We start from the raw sequence: 14,182 nt of genomic DNA, 5'->3' as shown, positions 1-14,182 counted from the left end.
CTACAAGATGAAGTTTTACCAAACGCTTTGCAGGAGCGGTGAATGATGCAAGTAGTCATGGAAAGGTATTACAGGATTTCATCAGAAAATAGGACTCCAGTCCCGAGGCAAAAAAAACATCCAATTATGTTTTAAACTTGAAATGTATGCTGCTGTTGCCATAGAAATGGAGAAGGAAACCCTTAAATGTGAAGACAACTTTGGAGCTTCTTTGGAGTGAACAGAGATTGTGCTGCATTTCAGATCTTTAATGCTTCTCTGCAAGTTAATGTCTGGATTTCAAGGGTCATAACGTTTGTTAGATTTGTGCAAAGGAACAAGAAAATGTTCTCCGACTCTGCTTTTGTCCAACTGTCCTCTGTTGCCTGTCAGGTCATCCTGTCCTCTCTCTCTCATGCAGGCTTTACAGAGCAAAAACACACACACACACAGGCCATAAATCAAAGCCACATTGAGAGTTGAGAGAGGGTATTTGCCCCCCTGGATGCCAGTACTCCCAGTATAAATACATTGGTCAGAATGCCCCCCTGTGTGTTTTTGTGCATCAGCTAAACAGCGTGTCCTCTCGGTGTTATGGTTACGTGCGAGGCCAGTGGGTCAGGTGACAATCTGAGGGCAGAAATGAGATCGACTCGCGAAGGTGGCGCTGTGGTAGCGCTGCGCAAAGGTGTGTGACAGTAAAGGACAACTAAAGGGCCAGCACAAAGCTGTGTTCAAAACAGCCTTCCAATGTTTCAGCTGGCAGAGCTCAAAGTGCATGTGTGCATGTGTGCATGTGTCCAGTCAAACACATCAGGGAAGCCCATGCAGCAGTGTCCAGTGACCGATGCCAGCGTGTGTGGACTATTCTTAGTAGAATGGGCAGATGGGTCGCAGCTCCCATGGTAGTATTCTGACAACAAATAAAGCCTCTAATAACCTCAAATATCTTTATTTAAATCCCAAAAACAAAAAACTACAACATTTAAAGGTAAGATGTGTGCTTGTGGTATGTTTGAGAATCTAGACGTGTCTATGTGTGCCTGTAAGAAAGCGAGACACCAGGAGGCATTCGGAGGAGTTAGCACTCTGCAGTCCAACATAAGAATAGGCTCCAAACAAATGGGCACATACACACCAGTATCTCAAACACAAATGGGATTGCTATGGTTGCACAAATATCCGATAAGCATGTGCGATGCTTCACATTCTGACACAGGGAAATGAAAAGCATACAGCTTGCTTGTCATAGCATCTGGTTTGCCTGGGTGTTTATGTGTTAACACTACGTACGGATATTCAGAGCTGCATTCACACTTCAGCTCTAGACTTCTACTGTAGCTCAAATGCTAAACACAAAAAACAAATAAAGATTTACAAGTTTATCATATTGAATCTGTTCAGCATTGCAATATCCTCCTGACTACCAGTAGTTCAAATTTGTCCTCTGTGGAGAACTTTTGTAAACCTAAATATTTTCATCTCCCTGAATGCTACTGAACTAACACCTTTTGGTTATTAAAGAGGACATTTAGTGCTTTTAAATGGTACCTCATTTGTGGGGGGGGGGGCTTTGTGAACTTTCTTTCTCTCTTCAAGAAAAATGGCCTCCATTGCAACAAGCATGTTTTATGGGAAGAGCAAAAGTGCAAAATACTTTTCTTTGTGCTGATTTTTACATGAAATTTTGTAGTTATATTTTCACTGAATATCTTATAAACACATTAAATCGTTTCTTAGATAAATATAACTATATTTTACCACTATATTTAAAAGTTTAAGCAATGTCCTCCGTAGTGGACATTTGTAGTTACACATTTTTTTTCCAGGTAGTCAGGAGGATATGCTAGCAGTGACTTAGTACTTGAGTCTCATGCAATGATCAATAACTACATGTAAAATTCACTTATAGATGTGTTAAATCTGCTCAGTTTCAACATCCTCTAAGAAGAAATAGAGACTGTAAAATGGATCAGGTTTAACAGGGGTAGCAAAACAGTGAAGCAGCATCCTTCCATAAAGGCAAAAAGAGTCCCGTTAGAAAATATAGTTTCACATATCTCCAATAGATTTTAAATAGACCCATTTCTGGATGTGTGGCACAAGGTGGTTGGAAAAAAAAAAAAAGGTTCAGGGGTATTTGAAGGGATCAGTGGGAGTGTGGTTGAAACTAGCATCTGCAAAGATAGCCAGGGTGCCCACAGTGGTGAAGACGACAAAGATCCAGAGGAACATGCGATCCACCACCATGGCCACGTACTGCCAGTCCTCCTTCAGCTATAAATGGGAATGAAAGGGAAAAGAATTAGAAATGAGAAGAATTAAATCTGATAAGATCAAAGCGATCTGCAGCAAACTCACAGCTTCATAGTCCTTCTCAGCCTGCAGAGCTTCAGCGATGTACGTGATGGCTTCTATGGCCGACTTGAGCTCCTCAGGTAGCGTAAGGTAAGTACTTGGACCGTCGATGAACTTTCTCAGATCTGTCCACAAGCCCTCTGGATGGAACCTGTAGGCCAGCATGCATAAAATAAGTTAAATGCCTGAAATGACTAAATGTCAGAGGTTTTTCTTCTTTACTTAACTAAATCGTGAAATATGTTCTCATACAGCAAAATCTGTCAAGTTTAGCAAACTTCAACCAAAGAATAAGCTGCTGCCATGCATGTGAGTCTAGCTCGCTGACTGCAGCTGAAAAAAAACATCAGCTGTTAAAATAGTGGAGTATAAATATAATACAGTCAAGTCTGACATAGAAAGCTCATGTCAGTGATCCTACAACAGCAGATGATCTGGGCATAGCAACTTTTTTGGGACATACATAGCCATTGTCAACATTGTCAGGTAGATGAAAGAAAATTTGTTCAAAATAGCATAAAATATGATTCTTAAAGTCACTCCCTAATTTCTGGTTATAGTACAGTAAAACATTTTACAGCTAAAGAGGAATATTTACTGTTAGCTGTTAAAGTGAAAAGAAAACAAAAAGTGAAATTAAGATAAATTTGGTCTCCTTTGGGAGAGATAATAGGCGTAAAATAGAAATGTATCGAACATATATGGCAGTGAAAGTGTCATGTAATTCAGGTGGAACAGAAAAATAGTCCAGAAGGTCCTCAGCCCCTGTAGCTTTAGCAGATATTACCTGTCCTGACTGCATCAGCATGATGCCAGGAAAGCTTTTATACCATATGATCTCTTCTGACACACTTTCCTTCAAGCCAAATCCCATGCAACTGTTTCTCTATTTCTGATTAGTTGACCAGTCAAAACAGACCTGCAGATAAAAGCTGAAAGGTTTCGAAAAGAAGAGTTGGGATAGAAATGTAAAATCTGCGTAAAGCCATATTTCTGTAATTCTGTTCTGCAGGTCCTTAAATGTCATCCATTTTCTTCACCGCTTAGTCCAGTTCAGGGTCACAGGAAGCTGGAGCCTAACCCAGCAATCACTGGGCAAAAGGCAGGGTACATCCTGGACAGGTCTCAAAATGAACTTGGAAAATTAACTAAAATAATCCTTTTTATATTTTCAAGAAGATAACTGTTTTATGTTTTGTTAGGGTTATTAAAGTCTTAAAGCAACTCTCTGCAGCTTTGCTTTGTTTGTGAGCCTTTTTACCGTCAGTTCAGTGCGTAGCCGGTGAAAAAAAAGTTGAATCAGGTTGCAAATAAGTTGACAGATGTGGCCTTTCCACTCCTTTACCTTCCAGATAAACTCCTGTATTACAGCTCCTGGTTGAATCTGAGCAGAGAGTAAATCCTTTCCCACTTTTCTGATTTAAGCTACTTTTGTCCCTTCTGTCAGTGAAGGAATGCAATGCTGCCTTTAGCTTTGATGGAAGTATTTACTGCGGCATTGTTTCAATAAGCTGCTGCAATGTCACAGGATTTATGCTCATCCAGCGTTGCATTAATTTTTCACCAAGATCTTATATTGATGATGGGCGAGTCTGAGCATTACACAAAACCTTCCCCAGCACATCCAGTGGTTTCAGATCTCTGTGGTGGCCAATCCATTTGTGAAAATGATGTCTCATCATCCCAGAACTACTCTGTTGACAAAGTGTCAACATCCATGTTGCAGAAATGCACACAACCTTGCAGACTGTAGCAAAGTGTGAGCTGGTGTCAGTGCACACTAATTAAAAGCTGAAGACAGTAAAGTCATTCATGAGCCAGGTTGAACATCTCTTCTCACACTTCTATTGTTCCTGGAGGAATAAAGACAAGGTCAGGGGAGCTTCCCGGGTCTCCTGCTGTTAGGGAGGAAGTTGCTGATATGCATCTGACAACCAGGTTTAAATGCGCTGTGTGCGTATTTATGAATGCATCTGTGTTTACTTGTTTCCCTCAGTTACCAGCTATCAGTGGCCGCGAGAAGTCAGGAGAACATAGCTGTGGGTCGCTTCGTAACTCTGCTGCCACTCAGAAAAGTTCACATGATAGTTCTAACATCACAGGTCAAACTAGTTTTCCTTCTGTATTAAACTCTTTTACACAGCAAGATAAGTCTAATAAGCCTAATTTGTACAGTAAAGGAGTCATTTTAGTTTTGTTTGTTAATGGAAGCCTAATGCAGTGAAAGTGATGGATGAGAACAAACAGAGCAGTGTTTTATGTTTAAGGTCTCATGCTGCTTTCTGATTTGGTTTCATGTGTTGTGATTGTTCATATATTCAAACCTTTGTGCTGAAAATGGCACTACTGAATGTCTCCCAAACAGAAGACAAAAACAACACACTGCAAAAACTCAGTCTTAAAAAACAAGAAAAAAACGATACAAAAATGAGGTAAATGCTGCTTAAAATAAGATAAATTATCTGCCAACAGAACAAGAAAATTTGGCTTGTCAAGACTTCCCAAAACAAGTAAAAGTACTCTTAAAACAAGAGGAATTCTCTGGCATAAAAACTAAGAATTATATTACCTTCAAAAGTATATGTGTACTCAATTTAAGATTTTTAATCTTACTTAGATTTCAGTTTTTTGCCGTGCAGTCATGTGCATCCTGTCTCTTCTCTGAGCTCTCTCCAGTGAGTAAAAATCAGTCCTGTATTAACTCTTCTCGTCTGTATCTTGTTCTGTATTTTCTCTTCCTACTCCAACTATTTTCCCTTGAGTTTCTTTGTTGAATCAGCCATATTGTGCAACCAAAATGGTCATTGTGATGATATCCAGTTACTGGCCTGTGATGTGGTGCCATGAAGCAAAACCCAGCTGTTGCATAATCCCAAACCAAGCCATGATTTAGCATTAAAGCTGAGTAAAACAGGGTTAGTAGCTAATCATTTCATTTTGTTTTCCATATCAGATGAGCCAGTTATACTAAGCCAAGGGTGCCCAGCTCCAGTCCTCAAGGGCCACAATCCTGCAGGTTTTCCATGTATCCCTGCTCCAACAAACCTGAGTCAAACTAATCAGTCATTGTGCAGAACTTCATTGGCTGTTGGGTCCATTTAATGGAAGCCAACAGAGATAAAACAGAGGCGCTCGAGGATAGACTTTGCGGCACCCCTGTACTAACCTTTTTTGGTTTATTAATTTAGCCACTTGGAGTAGAAATGAGTTTAGAGAATACTGAGCTGGATATGTCACATGGGTTTAGGTGTATCTACAGGTGATCTCAACCTTTTAAAACCAAACATGACATAATTGACACCTTTTGCACCACTTTATGGTAAACAATTAGCTCAAAATCCTGTTGTACACTGATACTTGTCTTTTGCCAACTAATAAATAGCAGGAACCAGCAGCTTACACTTTAATAATGTTAATAAATCACATGATAATAAATCCAACATCTGTTTGAAGGACCAAATAAAAAAAGCTTCAAATAAAAATGTACTTTTCTGATTTACTCCTTAAAAGGGTAAATTATTATAAGTGGACGGATGGTGTTGAAGATACAGCTGTGAGGAACCCAAAATTTCTCTACAAAAAAAAAAACTTTTTAATTCACTTGCACATCATGAATTTTAACTATCAGAACCCAGCTTTTATCAACTTTGTACTTTCTAACAGAAACATCGCCGAAAGAAAATCTGAAGTTTGGACAGTGAGAATTTTGCTAAACAAAGAGAAAACTTGCCATCGACACAGAGAACAGAGTGTCCTTTCCAGATGATGCTTGCGTTTTTAATACATTCATCAATGAGAACATTCTTTCTTTATTAATTTAGACATGTTGCATAAATATAATTTTACTACACAAGAGTCATATTAGAAACAGGCTCAAAGAGGATAGGAAGAAGATAAATGTAATTTAGTGTGACTACTTCTCCACAGGCTGTTAATCAGTCAACCAGCACCAGTGCTATTTACAATTACATTATATACTTAGTCATAACAAGTATGCATATATACCCACATAAACAGTCAGATATATATCTATATGCGAACCAGAAACAATATTAAACCTAAATACTTGAAGCCATACTTCTATTTTCTGTGTTTTTGCTTCATTTTTTGCTCACAGCTGTGCAGGATGTCCTCCAGCAATGCCACATGGGTTGCCGCTTGACAGCACTGAGACACAGATTTAATGCTGCCATAAGTAAGTCAGATACAGCATGAGTCTCTCTGCAAGGCATCCTAGCTAGAAATTATTCAAGGTTTTTAATTTGTATCTTAAATTAAAGCATGATTTTGATTTGTTAATTCATTATTCTATTTTTTGTAGTGCCAGCAACACTTAGTTCAGTTAAAAACTCAGTGCCATAACTTATACAAAGTGCTGTAATCTGGAAAGTCACTGCCAGAGTAAGCCACTGGCTTCAAATGATTACACACTCCACTTTATTTGGAGGTGAAATGGGAAAAAGTTACATCTGATATGTGCATGTGGGCAGCAGAAAAAGGCTGTTTAAACAGTAAGAGATGATTTATATACAGACTACAAAGTCTTGTTTACTTTTTGAACTTGAAATGGCTGAAATCCAGCAGACAAGCACAAAGTCTTAGGTCTTCCACAGATTGCCACAATAATCGAGTTGCCATTAAATGATCAGGTTTTTACCTCAAACTTGAGGAAAGTCTGAATATCTGAACTTTATGAAGTCTGACACCCATTACTGGATCATATTCACAGCACCAGGATCAGCTACCTACAGCCAGTTCACAAACTTCATAGATTAAAGGAAATTTATTCCTTGTATTTTTTTTTATTTTTAAATTGGTTTTCAGCAACATATGAGTTCACTTTAAACAACATTAGTATGTTATGGTGATTCTGGTATTAATGGATTCTCCTGTAAAATCAGATGGTCAGTGCATTTTAAACAGTATTTCCCTTTAACTAACTTCAGCTTCCCCATAATACTGATCTCCTTTCTGTTTGTTCGTCCAAACAAGCATGACACAAACAAATTTATTGTTTTCTTTGCATTGCAGATGTGTTTCTTCTAAAATATTGTTGCTCAAATAGGGGTGCGTGTACCCTTGGGGGTAGTTCAAGGTATTCCAGGGAGTATGTAAAATTTTTTTTAAAACATTCTTTTATATTTTCTTTAAAACATCCTTAAATGAAATAATAAAAATATCTAAATATTTAATACATTTAAATAAATTTAAGTGTACGTTCCTAAACTTAATTTAGATTTACACCGTTTCATTCCTCCCAAAATCCCACATTCCGGCGTGTTACGCCACCATTATGAGCCAAATCATATCCGTCAGTAACTGTGGCCTTGACAACTTAAACAATGGTGTCCTGGTTGTAGTGCAACTGCCATTGTTTTGCTTGGTTAAAGTTTAATAAACCAAACACCAATGACAAAGTGCTGTATGTCATGTCTTTTCTTAACCAAAAATACTTTGCAGTGGTTAGAGGGTACTTGGATGAAAAAATATTCTACAAGGGGTACTGTGTTGCAAAAAGTTTGAAAACTGCTGTTTTAAAACACCTTTTCCACATTTATTTTTAATCCCACCAAAAAAAGATATCCCAAGTTACTGGAGCTGCACGCTGAACAGCGTTCCACCAGAGGGCATTGTGGCACTGTGACTTTTAACTGGAGGCGACGCAAACCAAATAGCTGCTTGTTATTCTGGGCATGAAATTAGGAGTTTACGATGCAGCACTGCCAGCACTGCTGCTCCTGTGAATGCGAGCGTGGCAGGTGAAGGGGCTGTGACCTAAAAGGAGGTGAAGCCTCATCAGATAGACAGAAAGCACAGAGATAAGAAAGAGAAGAAAAAGAGAGAGCAGAAGAGACTTGGTTTGGACTTTTAGCCCGCCCCCCCCCCTCCCTTTTCCTTTCTTTATGGCTCAAAGCAGCACTTCATCAGCGAGAGGTAAATGACTATTCGGGAGACTAATTCAACTAAAACTGGATACGTCTGGTGCCAAGACATGCACTAAACCCAATTAAAAAGGAACGCGCAAATGCATGTGTGGGCTCAGGAGAGATACTGCTGCCTCATCAAATTGCTCTGACTCAACTCCCATCCTCCCTCCGTTCTTTCACCGCCCCGCTCTCATGTGTCAGACTCAATTTGTGCAGGTCATTACTATTTTAGCGATGATTTTCCCCCTCCAGACATTTAGTCTCATAGGAACTTAAGAGATGGAGGGACACTATGGGAAAGAATATGGGGAGTATTACTGGAACAGAAGGCAGGCCAGTTAGGATGTCAAACAGCTGACTTCCAAAGTGTTAAATTCTCCATATCAGCGAAGTATTCTGTACCTCTGATCATCTTTTTCTAAGGGTTGTTTCTTGATCTGCTTGGAAAATGTCAAGAGGTGGAAGAAAAAGGATGAGAGAAGTGCAGTGCTGCAACGGCAATGTGATCACACCAAGCTGTCATATTCTGCAAATGACCAATTAATGTGCTAGAGAGTATAAATAAACTAAGCAATAAATCCCATAGCGTTGGAAAGCCCGTTTCATTCTTTTCTGTCATGAAATTGCATTTGTGGGATGAGCAGCAGAGATGAGTATGTGGGCTGCACCCATGAATCTTCACTGCCAATGCTCAACCAGTTTGTTCTGCTACTGACTCTTGTGTGGTGTTGTTTATTGGATTGGATCATTTAAGTCTAAAGAAACAGGACACATTGTCAATTTCACTATTTATTCCCTTAACAGGAGCTTTAGTGGCATGTGGAAAAACCATACACAGCTACAACAACCTGGACACCTCCTCATCAGTTTGGTCACACACAGCTGTGTGGTAGTATCCCATTTGTCACCAAACATTTGTCACAAGTCAGCCAATCCAAGCTGTTCCAAGTATTCAATGGTGTTGAGGTCAGGAGGACATTCCTTACTCTTGTGTCCTTAATTCTGTCTCAGATCAGGCCCCACTCTGTCATGTTGGTGGAAAGAGTTTGGTCCCTGACTGTGGAGTTATGGTGTCGCCACTGATTGAAGATCTTCCTCTCACTGTCTAGCATTGAGATGGCCTTCAATGATAACTACATGGATAAATACTTTGTTGATCCTGAAGGAAATTTTGGAAGATAAGCCTTGGTTTTCCAGTGAGAGATGTCGCCCCACACTGTTAAACTACCTCCAACAATTGCAGCTATCCTATTGTTGCTGCAATTGATAGTGTTCGCCACATCTTCTGTGTATTTTAACCCTGTGACCTAACTGTGGTTGGCAGAACCTGGGTTTTACTCATATCCCAGTTTCAGTGCACTTGTAGCAAAAACCAGCCCAAACAGACTCGACAATGAAACGCTGACAATAGCACAATCTGCTGTTTGGCCTAGGGGAAAAAAAAACATGGCAAGTTTTCATGGGTGCCAAGAAATCCTCCAAGAAATGCATTTAACTACCATGGTGGCACCATTTAACTACAGAAGGCACAACATGACATATTTAATACATGATGTTTTTGAGACATTTAGCATCACTGTATGGTTAAAAACTTTGCTCAAAATCCTGTTTAAATCAATCTGATACTTGTGTTCTGCCTCCTAATAGATACCATGAAGCAGAAGTTAGACTATGATAATTTTAACGTATCACCTGAAAATAAATGATCAAAGTCACATATCTACAATTACTCATGGAGCTTTACTGCCATCTTTCCCATCACTATGAAAAATCTGAAAACAGATCAACATTACCTGCAGATATTAAAAGTGAAGCCAATACCTTGAATTATCTATCAATATCCCTCAGAGTGAGCAGATATTTCTGCTGTTTGACCTTCTCAGAGACTTTCTTGTGCTAACATTTAGTTAATCTTTGAGTGTCTAAGAAATCTACTTTTTCCAACAAGGCAGTGTCAGTACCACATTTTAAATAACGTCAAAAAGGGTCATGTCTTTAACATTTTCTTTCTTATTATACTGACTTAGCAGGTGTTTTTCACCAATCTGGCAAGATGGGATAAATCCAACTACACCTTGACATGCTAGTCTAAACATTTTCCCACGCATGTTAAAATACACACATCCTTGTACCATCCTCACCTGTTGGGCTTGGGAAACAAGATAGATGAGTCGGGTTTTCGGATGAAGTATTCATCAGCTACTTTGCTGATGGTGACAATCTTTTTCTCACGAAGGGGAATTGTTTCAAGGGACAGAGGGGTCTCCACTTTTGGCCGTAACATGCCCAGGTAAGGAGGAAGTGTGTGGATGAAGATCTGGGTGAAGGAAGATGGGAGAGGGAAGATCAAATTTACAGTGCAGCTGATCCACTACATTCATAGAGAATCACTTTTAGTCAAAATACAAATTTTCACATTTGATACTTTTTTTAAATTTTTTATAAATGTATAAATCCATAATTCTTTGCCTGAAAACTACATTGGGAAGCAAATGATTTTTCAACTTTTTTTGTTTAATTTACACTCAAAAGGTTCACATTTTCCTGTTATTAAGTCATCAGTTTGAATTATTGATATCTGATTTATGGGACAGCTGAGGTGCACTTGCTCTGTATTTGCCCATTAGGACCGAGGCATGAGTCTCAAGGTTAAATTTATAAGTGAGACAACCTTTGAGGGCAGTCACTTTTAAATGATGTGGGTGGAGAAACCAAATGGGCAAAGCTCTCCAATTCCTCGCTTTTCTCTCATTGTGCCTTTGAGCGCAGCACATAACTGTGGATGCTCCAATGAAGCTCTGATGAGAAGGACTGTAGCTGTATTGGGAACCACCCTAGTATCTGTAATTACAGCAGAAGTTAATGTTGGGTGTGTCTCGATAAAAAAGAAGCAATTTTACATAACCATCAGATAAGAGTCTAGCTGTCTTACTGTGTGTACAAGAACCACAGAAGCAAGAAATAAAAGTAAACATTGTTGGGTCAAATGTTAGTGTTGATTAATATGAATGCTATAAAAGGTCCCTTTATCTACTCCTTTAAAAGTGTTTTGAATTATCATTTTCTTTCCTTTATTAAGTTTTGGATGTTAATATCAAACTGGTAATAAAGATGCAACACTGAATTTAATGGGAGGTGAAAGGCCTGACTTAGAAATCCTGAATTTGATGGTGATTTTGTGTATATTTGGAGCTAGATATGTAAATGTCCTTATGTAACTTCCACTGACCTTTTTGTTTCACCGTCTGCTAAAACAGCTGACATATTTCCTGCAGTCTGCATAAGACAACATGCAGGTGAGTCACCCAGAAAGCATGAAAGCTCAAGAGAGAAGTGGAGAAGGCTTCACCGTACAGCCATTTTTCTGTCTTGGTCCACCTCACACAGCTTTTATACAGTAACAGAAACAAACTGCTGGAATGGCTGAAATGAAAAACCAGCAAAATGAGAAGAATAGCACATTGTGATTGGTTTTCTCTAATTTGCTGGATTTTTGAATAAGCAAGTTGTTTACTCCCTCTTTCCTCCTACTCATTTTATCCAGTGACAAAGTTCAGACTTTGGTCTTTAGCTGTTTGTTTTGGTTCTGCGTTCAGCAGCTCATTTAAAAAGGCTGAATAAAATGTTAAGCAAGTCACTGTTGTTCTTTTAACAAAGAACAAAGAATGGTCGTATCTGACCGACCTGACTTTTAGTGTCCGTATTGGGAGTGCAGAATCATCAGCAGCACCCCTTACATGTGGAGTGCCCCAGGGTTCAGTTCTTGGGCCACTTCTCTTTTCTCTTTACCTCCTTCCCCTCGGGTCCATCCTTCGTAAGCATGGCATTACTTTTCACTTTTATACTGATGACACCCAGATACATATGCCACTGAAGAAAAGTAATGCTTATTGCATAAAACCACTTTTATGTTGTATTGAAGAAATTAAAGCCTGGATGTCTTTGAATTTTTTTTCATTTTAATGATAAAAAAAAAAAAAAACAAACAAAAAAAAAAAAACCCCAAAAAACTGAGGTACTGTTAATAGGCCCAAAAGATGCTTCTTCAACCTATCTAGACCTGGGATACTTGGGTCAGTATCTCAGGCCCACAGTGACAAACCTCGCTGTGAAACTGGACAGTGCTCTGAAGTTTGATTCACAGATTAGCACTGTTGTTAAATCTAGTTTCTTTCATCTTAGACAGTTGTCTAAAGCCCAGCCCCTTGTTTCTCGACATGATTATGAGATTTTAATTCATGCTTTTATTACCAACCGCCTAGATTACTGCAACATGGTGGAATATTACTGCTTTTGAAAACTTTGGATGACATTGTAATAAGTTACTGTAATAACTTTAAGGGTCATTTTCAAAAGGTATGGGTCTGTACAGAAGGAAGAATGAGTCCGGTCCTCTTGACGTTGCATGATTTCTGATTGATCAACTTAAGCGACACTGGAATTGCTATGAATACAAACTGCATAGTCTTAGCTGCATTCAAGTGGTTACAAGTTTTTACCATAAAATTTATTACGTTATAACGTAATGCGTTTCACGTTTTTACAATAAAACATGTCAGAGTAGAATGTGAAAGTTTCACGTTAATAAATTATTACGTTATGTGATAGGGCCCCCCACTTATTTTTTCATTAGGATGACAGCTCTACGCTTCCGTATCATAGAACTTGGCAAGAAGTTAAGTTATTCTGCATCAGGTGTACTGGAGTTGGTAGGAACTAAAACATGTAGGACAGTGGGCCCCGATAACCAGGATTAAGAAACACTGTAATGGCACGAGACCAGAAGGTTAGTAATTAACTTTGTTCCTTGCTGGAAGAGAGAATATTGTAGCATTTTTATGAAAAGATGTCAATATACACATTTTATTAAATACATTCAGTTGGACTTAAAATCTGGCTCCCTTCAACTTGGCTAGTTAAAATTCTGGCTGGTGCCTTTAAGAAACCATCCCTGCTCCTCACCACCTCACTGGTGATAAAACAAATAGGTAATTTGGAACCCTGTCTATATCATTATGCAAGTGATGTACTCTTTTCTTGTGTTGACTTGTCACCAAGGCAACCAGCAAAATATCATCTGATGGATGAAGAAAAGGAAATAAAAAATGAGGAAAACAAAGAGAAAACAAAACAGTAAGGAAAAACCTAAGACAAACAAAAAAATTCTCTTCTTGGATAAAGATTTACAACTTGACTGAGCTGTTTTATAAATTGAAATTGGTAACTGGAAATAAATTGTGACAGAATGAATCTCTTTAAACCTCAAATAATAGCATTGAGAGGTCTTCTATTAAGATTTTGTTTATGTTTATCCTATCTCTGGACACCCACCCATCAGCACTACCTACTACCTACTCACTACAAACACTGAAATATAATCAAATTCACAGCTTTGATGATTCTACAAAACACACAGGCTGATTTAATTCAACATGATTAAACACAACAATAGGCCCTTTTTCGAACATCTCAAGCCCTTACAGATCAATTTTGGTTTTAATATCCACTGTAGTTGCTTCCTTATTGATCTTTTTGGCAACAGTTAGATTTCCCACAGCCTGAATCCCGATAAGCTGCGAATACAAGAGAGGAAACTACACCCCAGAGAGCATTACTTCATCTACAAAGACATCGTTCCTCAACAAAAGCGGCAGTAACTCAGCTGCTGTTGCATTTCCACATCTGTGTGCTCCTCTAGCACACCAGAACCTCACACACTCAGACTTATAGAAAGTCATCAGCAGACAATACGGGGCATACGGAGATACACAAGAAATGAGAGAGAAGAAACAAGAAAGATTATAACGGCTGAAATGGGTTTCTGTTGCTTTAGGTACCCTATAAGCTTACAGCATGGCCTTCGGTGCACTTAGACAGCCTATAACTGTGGATTTAGGGGTACTAGTAACTGTTAATGG

General features: G+C 38.8%; 1 protein-coding gene across 1 annotated transcript in view; it reads right to left on the bottom strand.

Annotated features, from left to right (window-relative positions):
- Window positions 1–915: 915 nt before the first annotated feature.
- chrnb1 (cholinergic receptor, nicotinic, beta 1 (muscle)) overlaps window positions 916–14,182 on the bottom strand; it is a 32,092-nt gene continuing 18,825 nt past the window's right edge. Inside the window, exons 9-11 of the mRNA XM_079258085.1 lie at window positions 10,406–10,581; window positions 2,341–2,488; window positions 916–2,256 (exon numbers count right to left, since the gene is read on the bottom strand). Coding sequence (XP_079114211.1) covers window positions 2,110–2,256; window positions 2,341–2,488; window positions 10,406–10,581 — 471 coding nt within the window. The 3' untranslated portion in view covers window positions 916–2,109. The remainder of the gene's footprint in view (window positions 2,257–2,340; window positions 2,489–10,405; window positions 10,582–14,182) is intronic.

The sequence above is a fragment of the Telmatherina bonti genome, assembly GCF_933228915.1.
Source record: "Telmatherina bonti genome assembly, chromosome: 18".
In the NCBI taxonomy this organism is placed as follows: domain Eukaryota; kingdom Metazoa; phylum Chordata; class Actinopteri; order Atheriniformes; family Telmatherinidae; genus Telmatherina; species Telmatherina bonti.
Note: the sequence above shows the minus strand (reverse complement) of the source record. Positions and strands in the feature narration are given on the sequence as shown.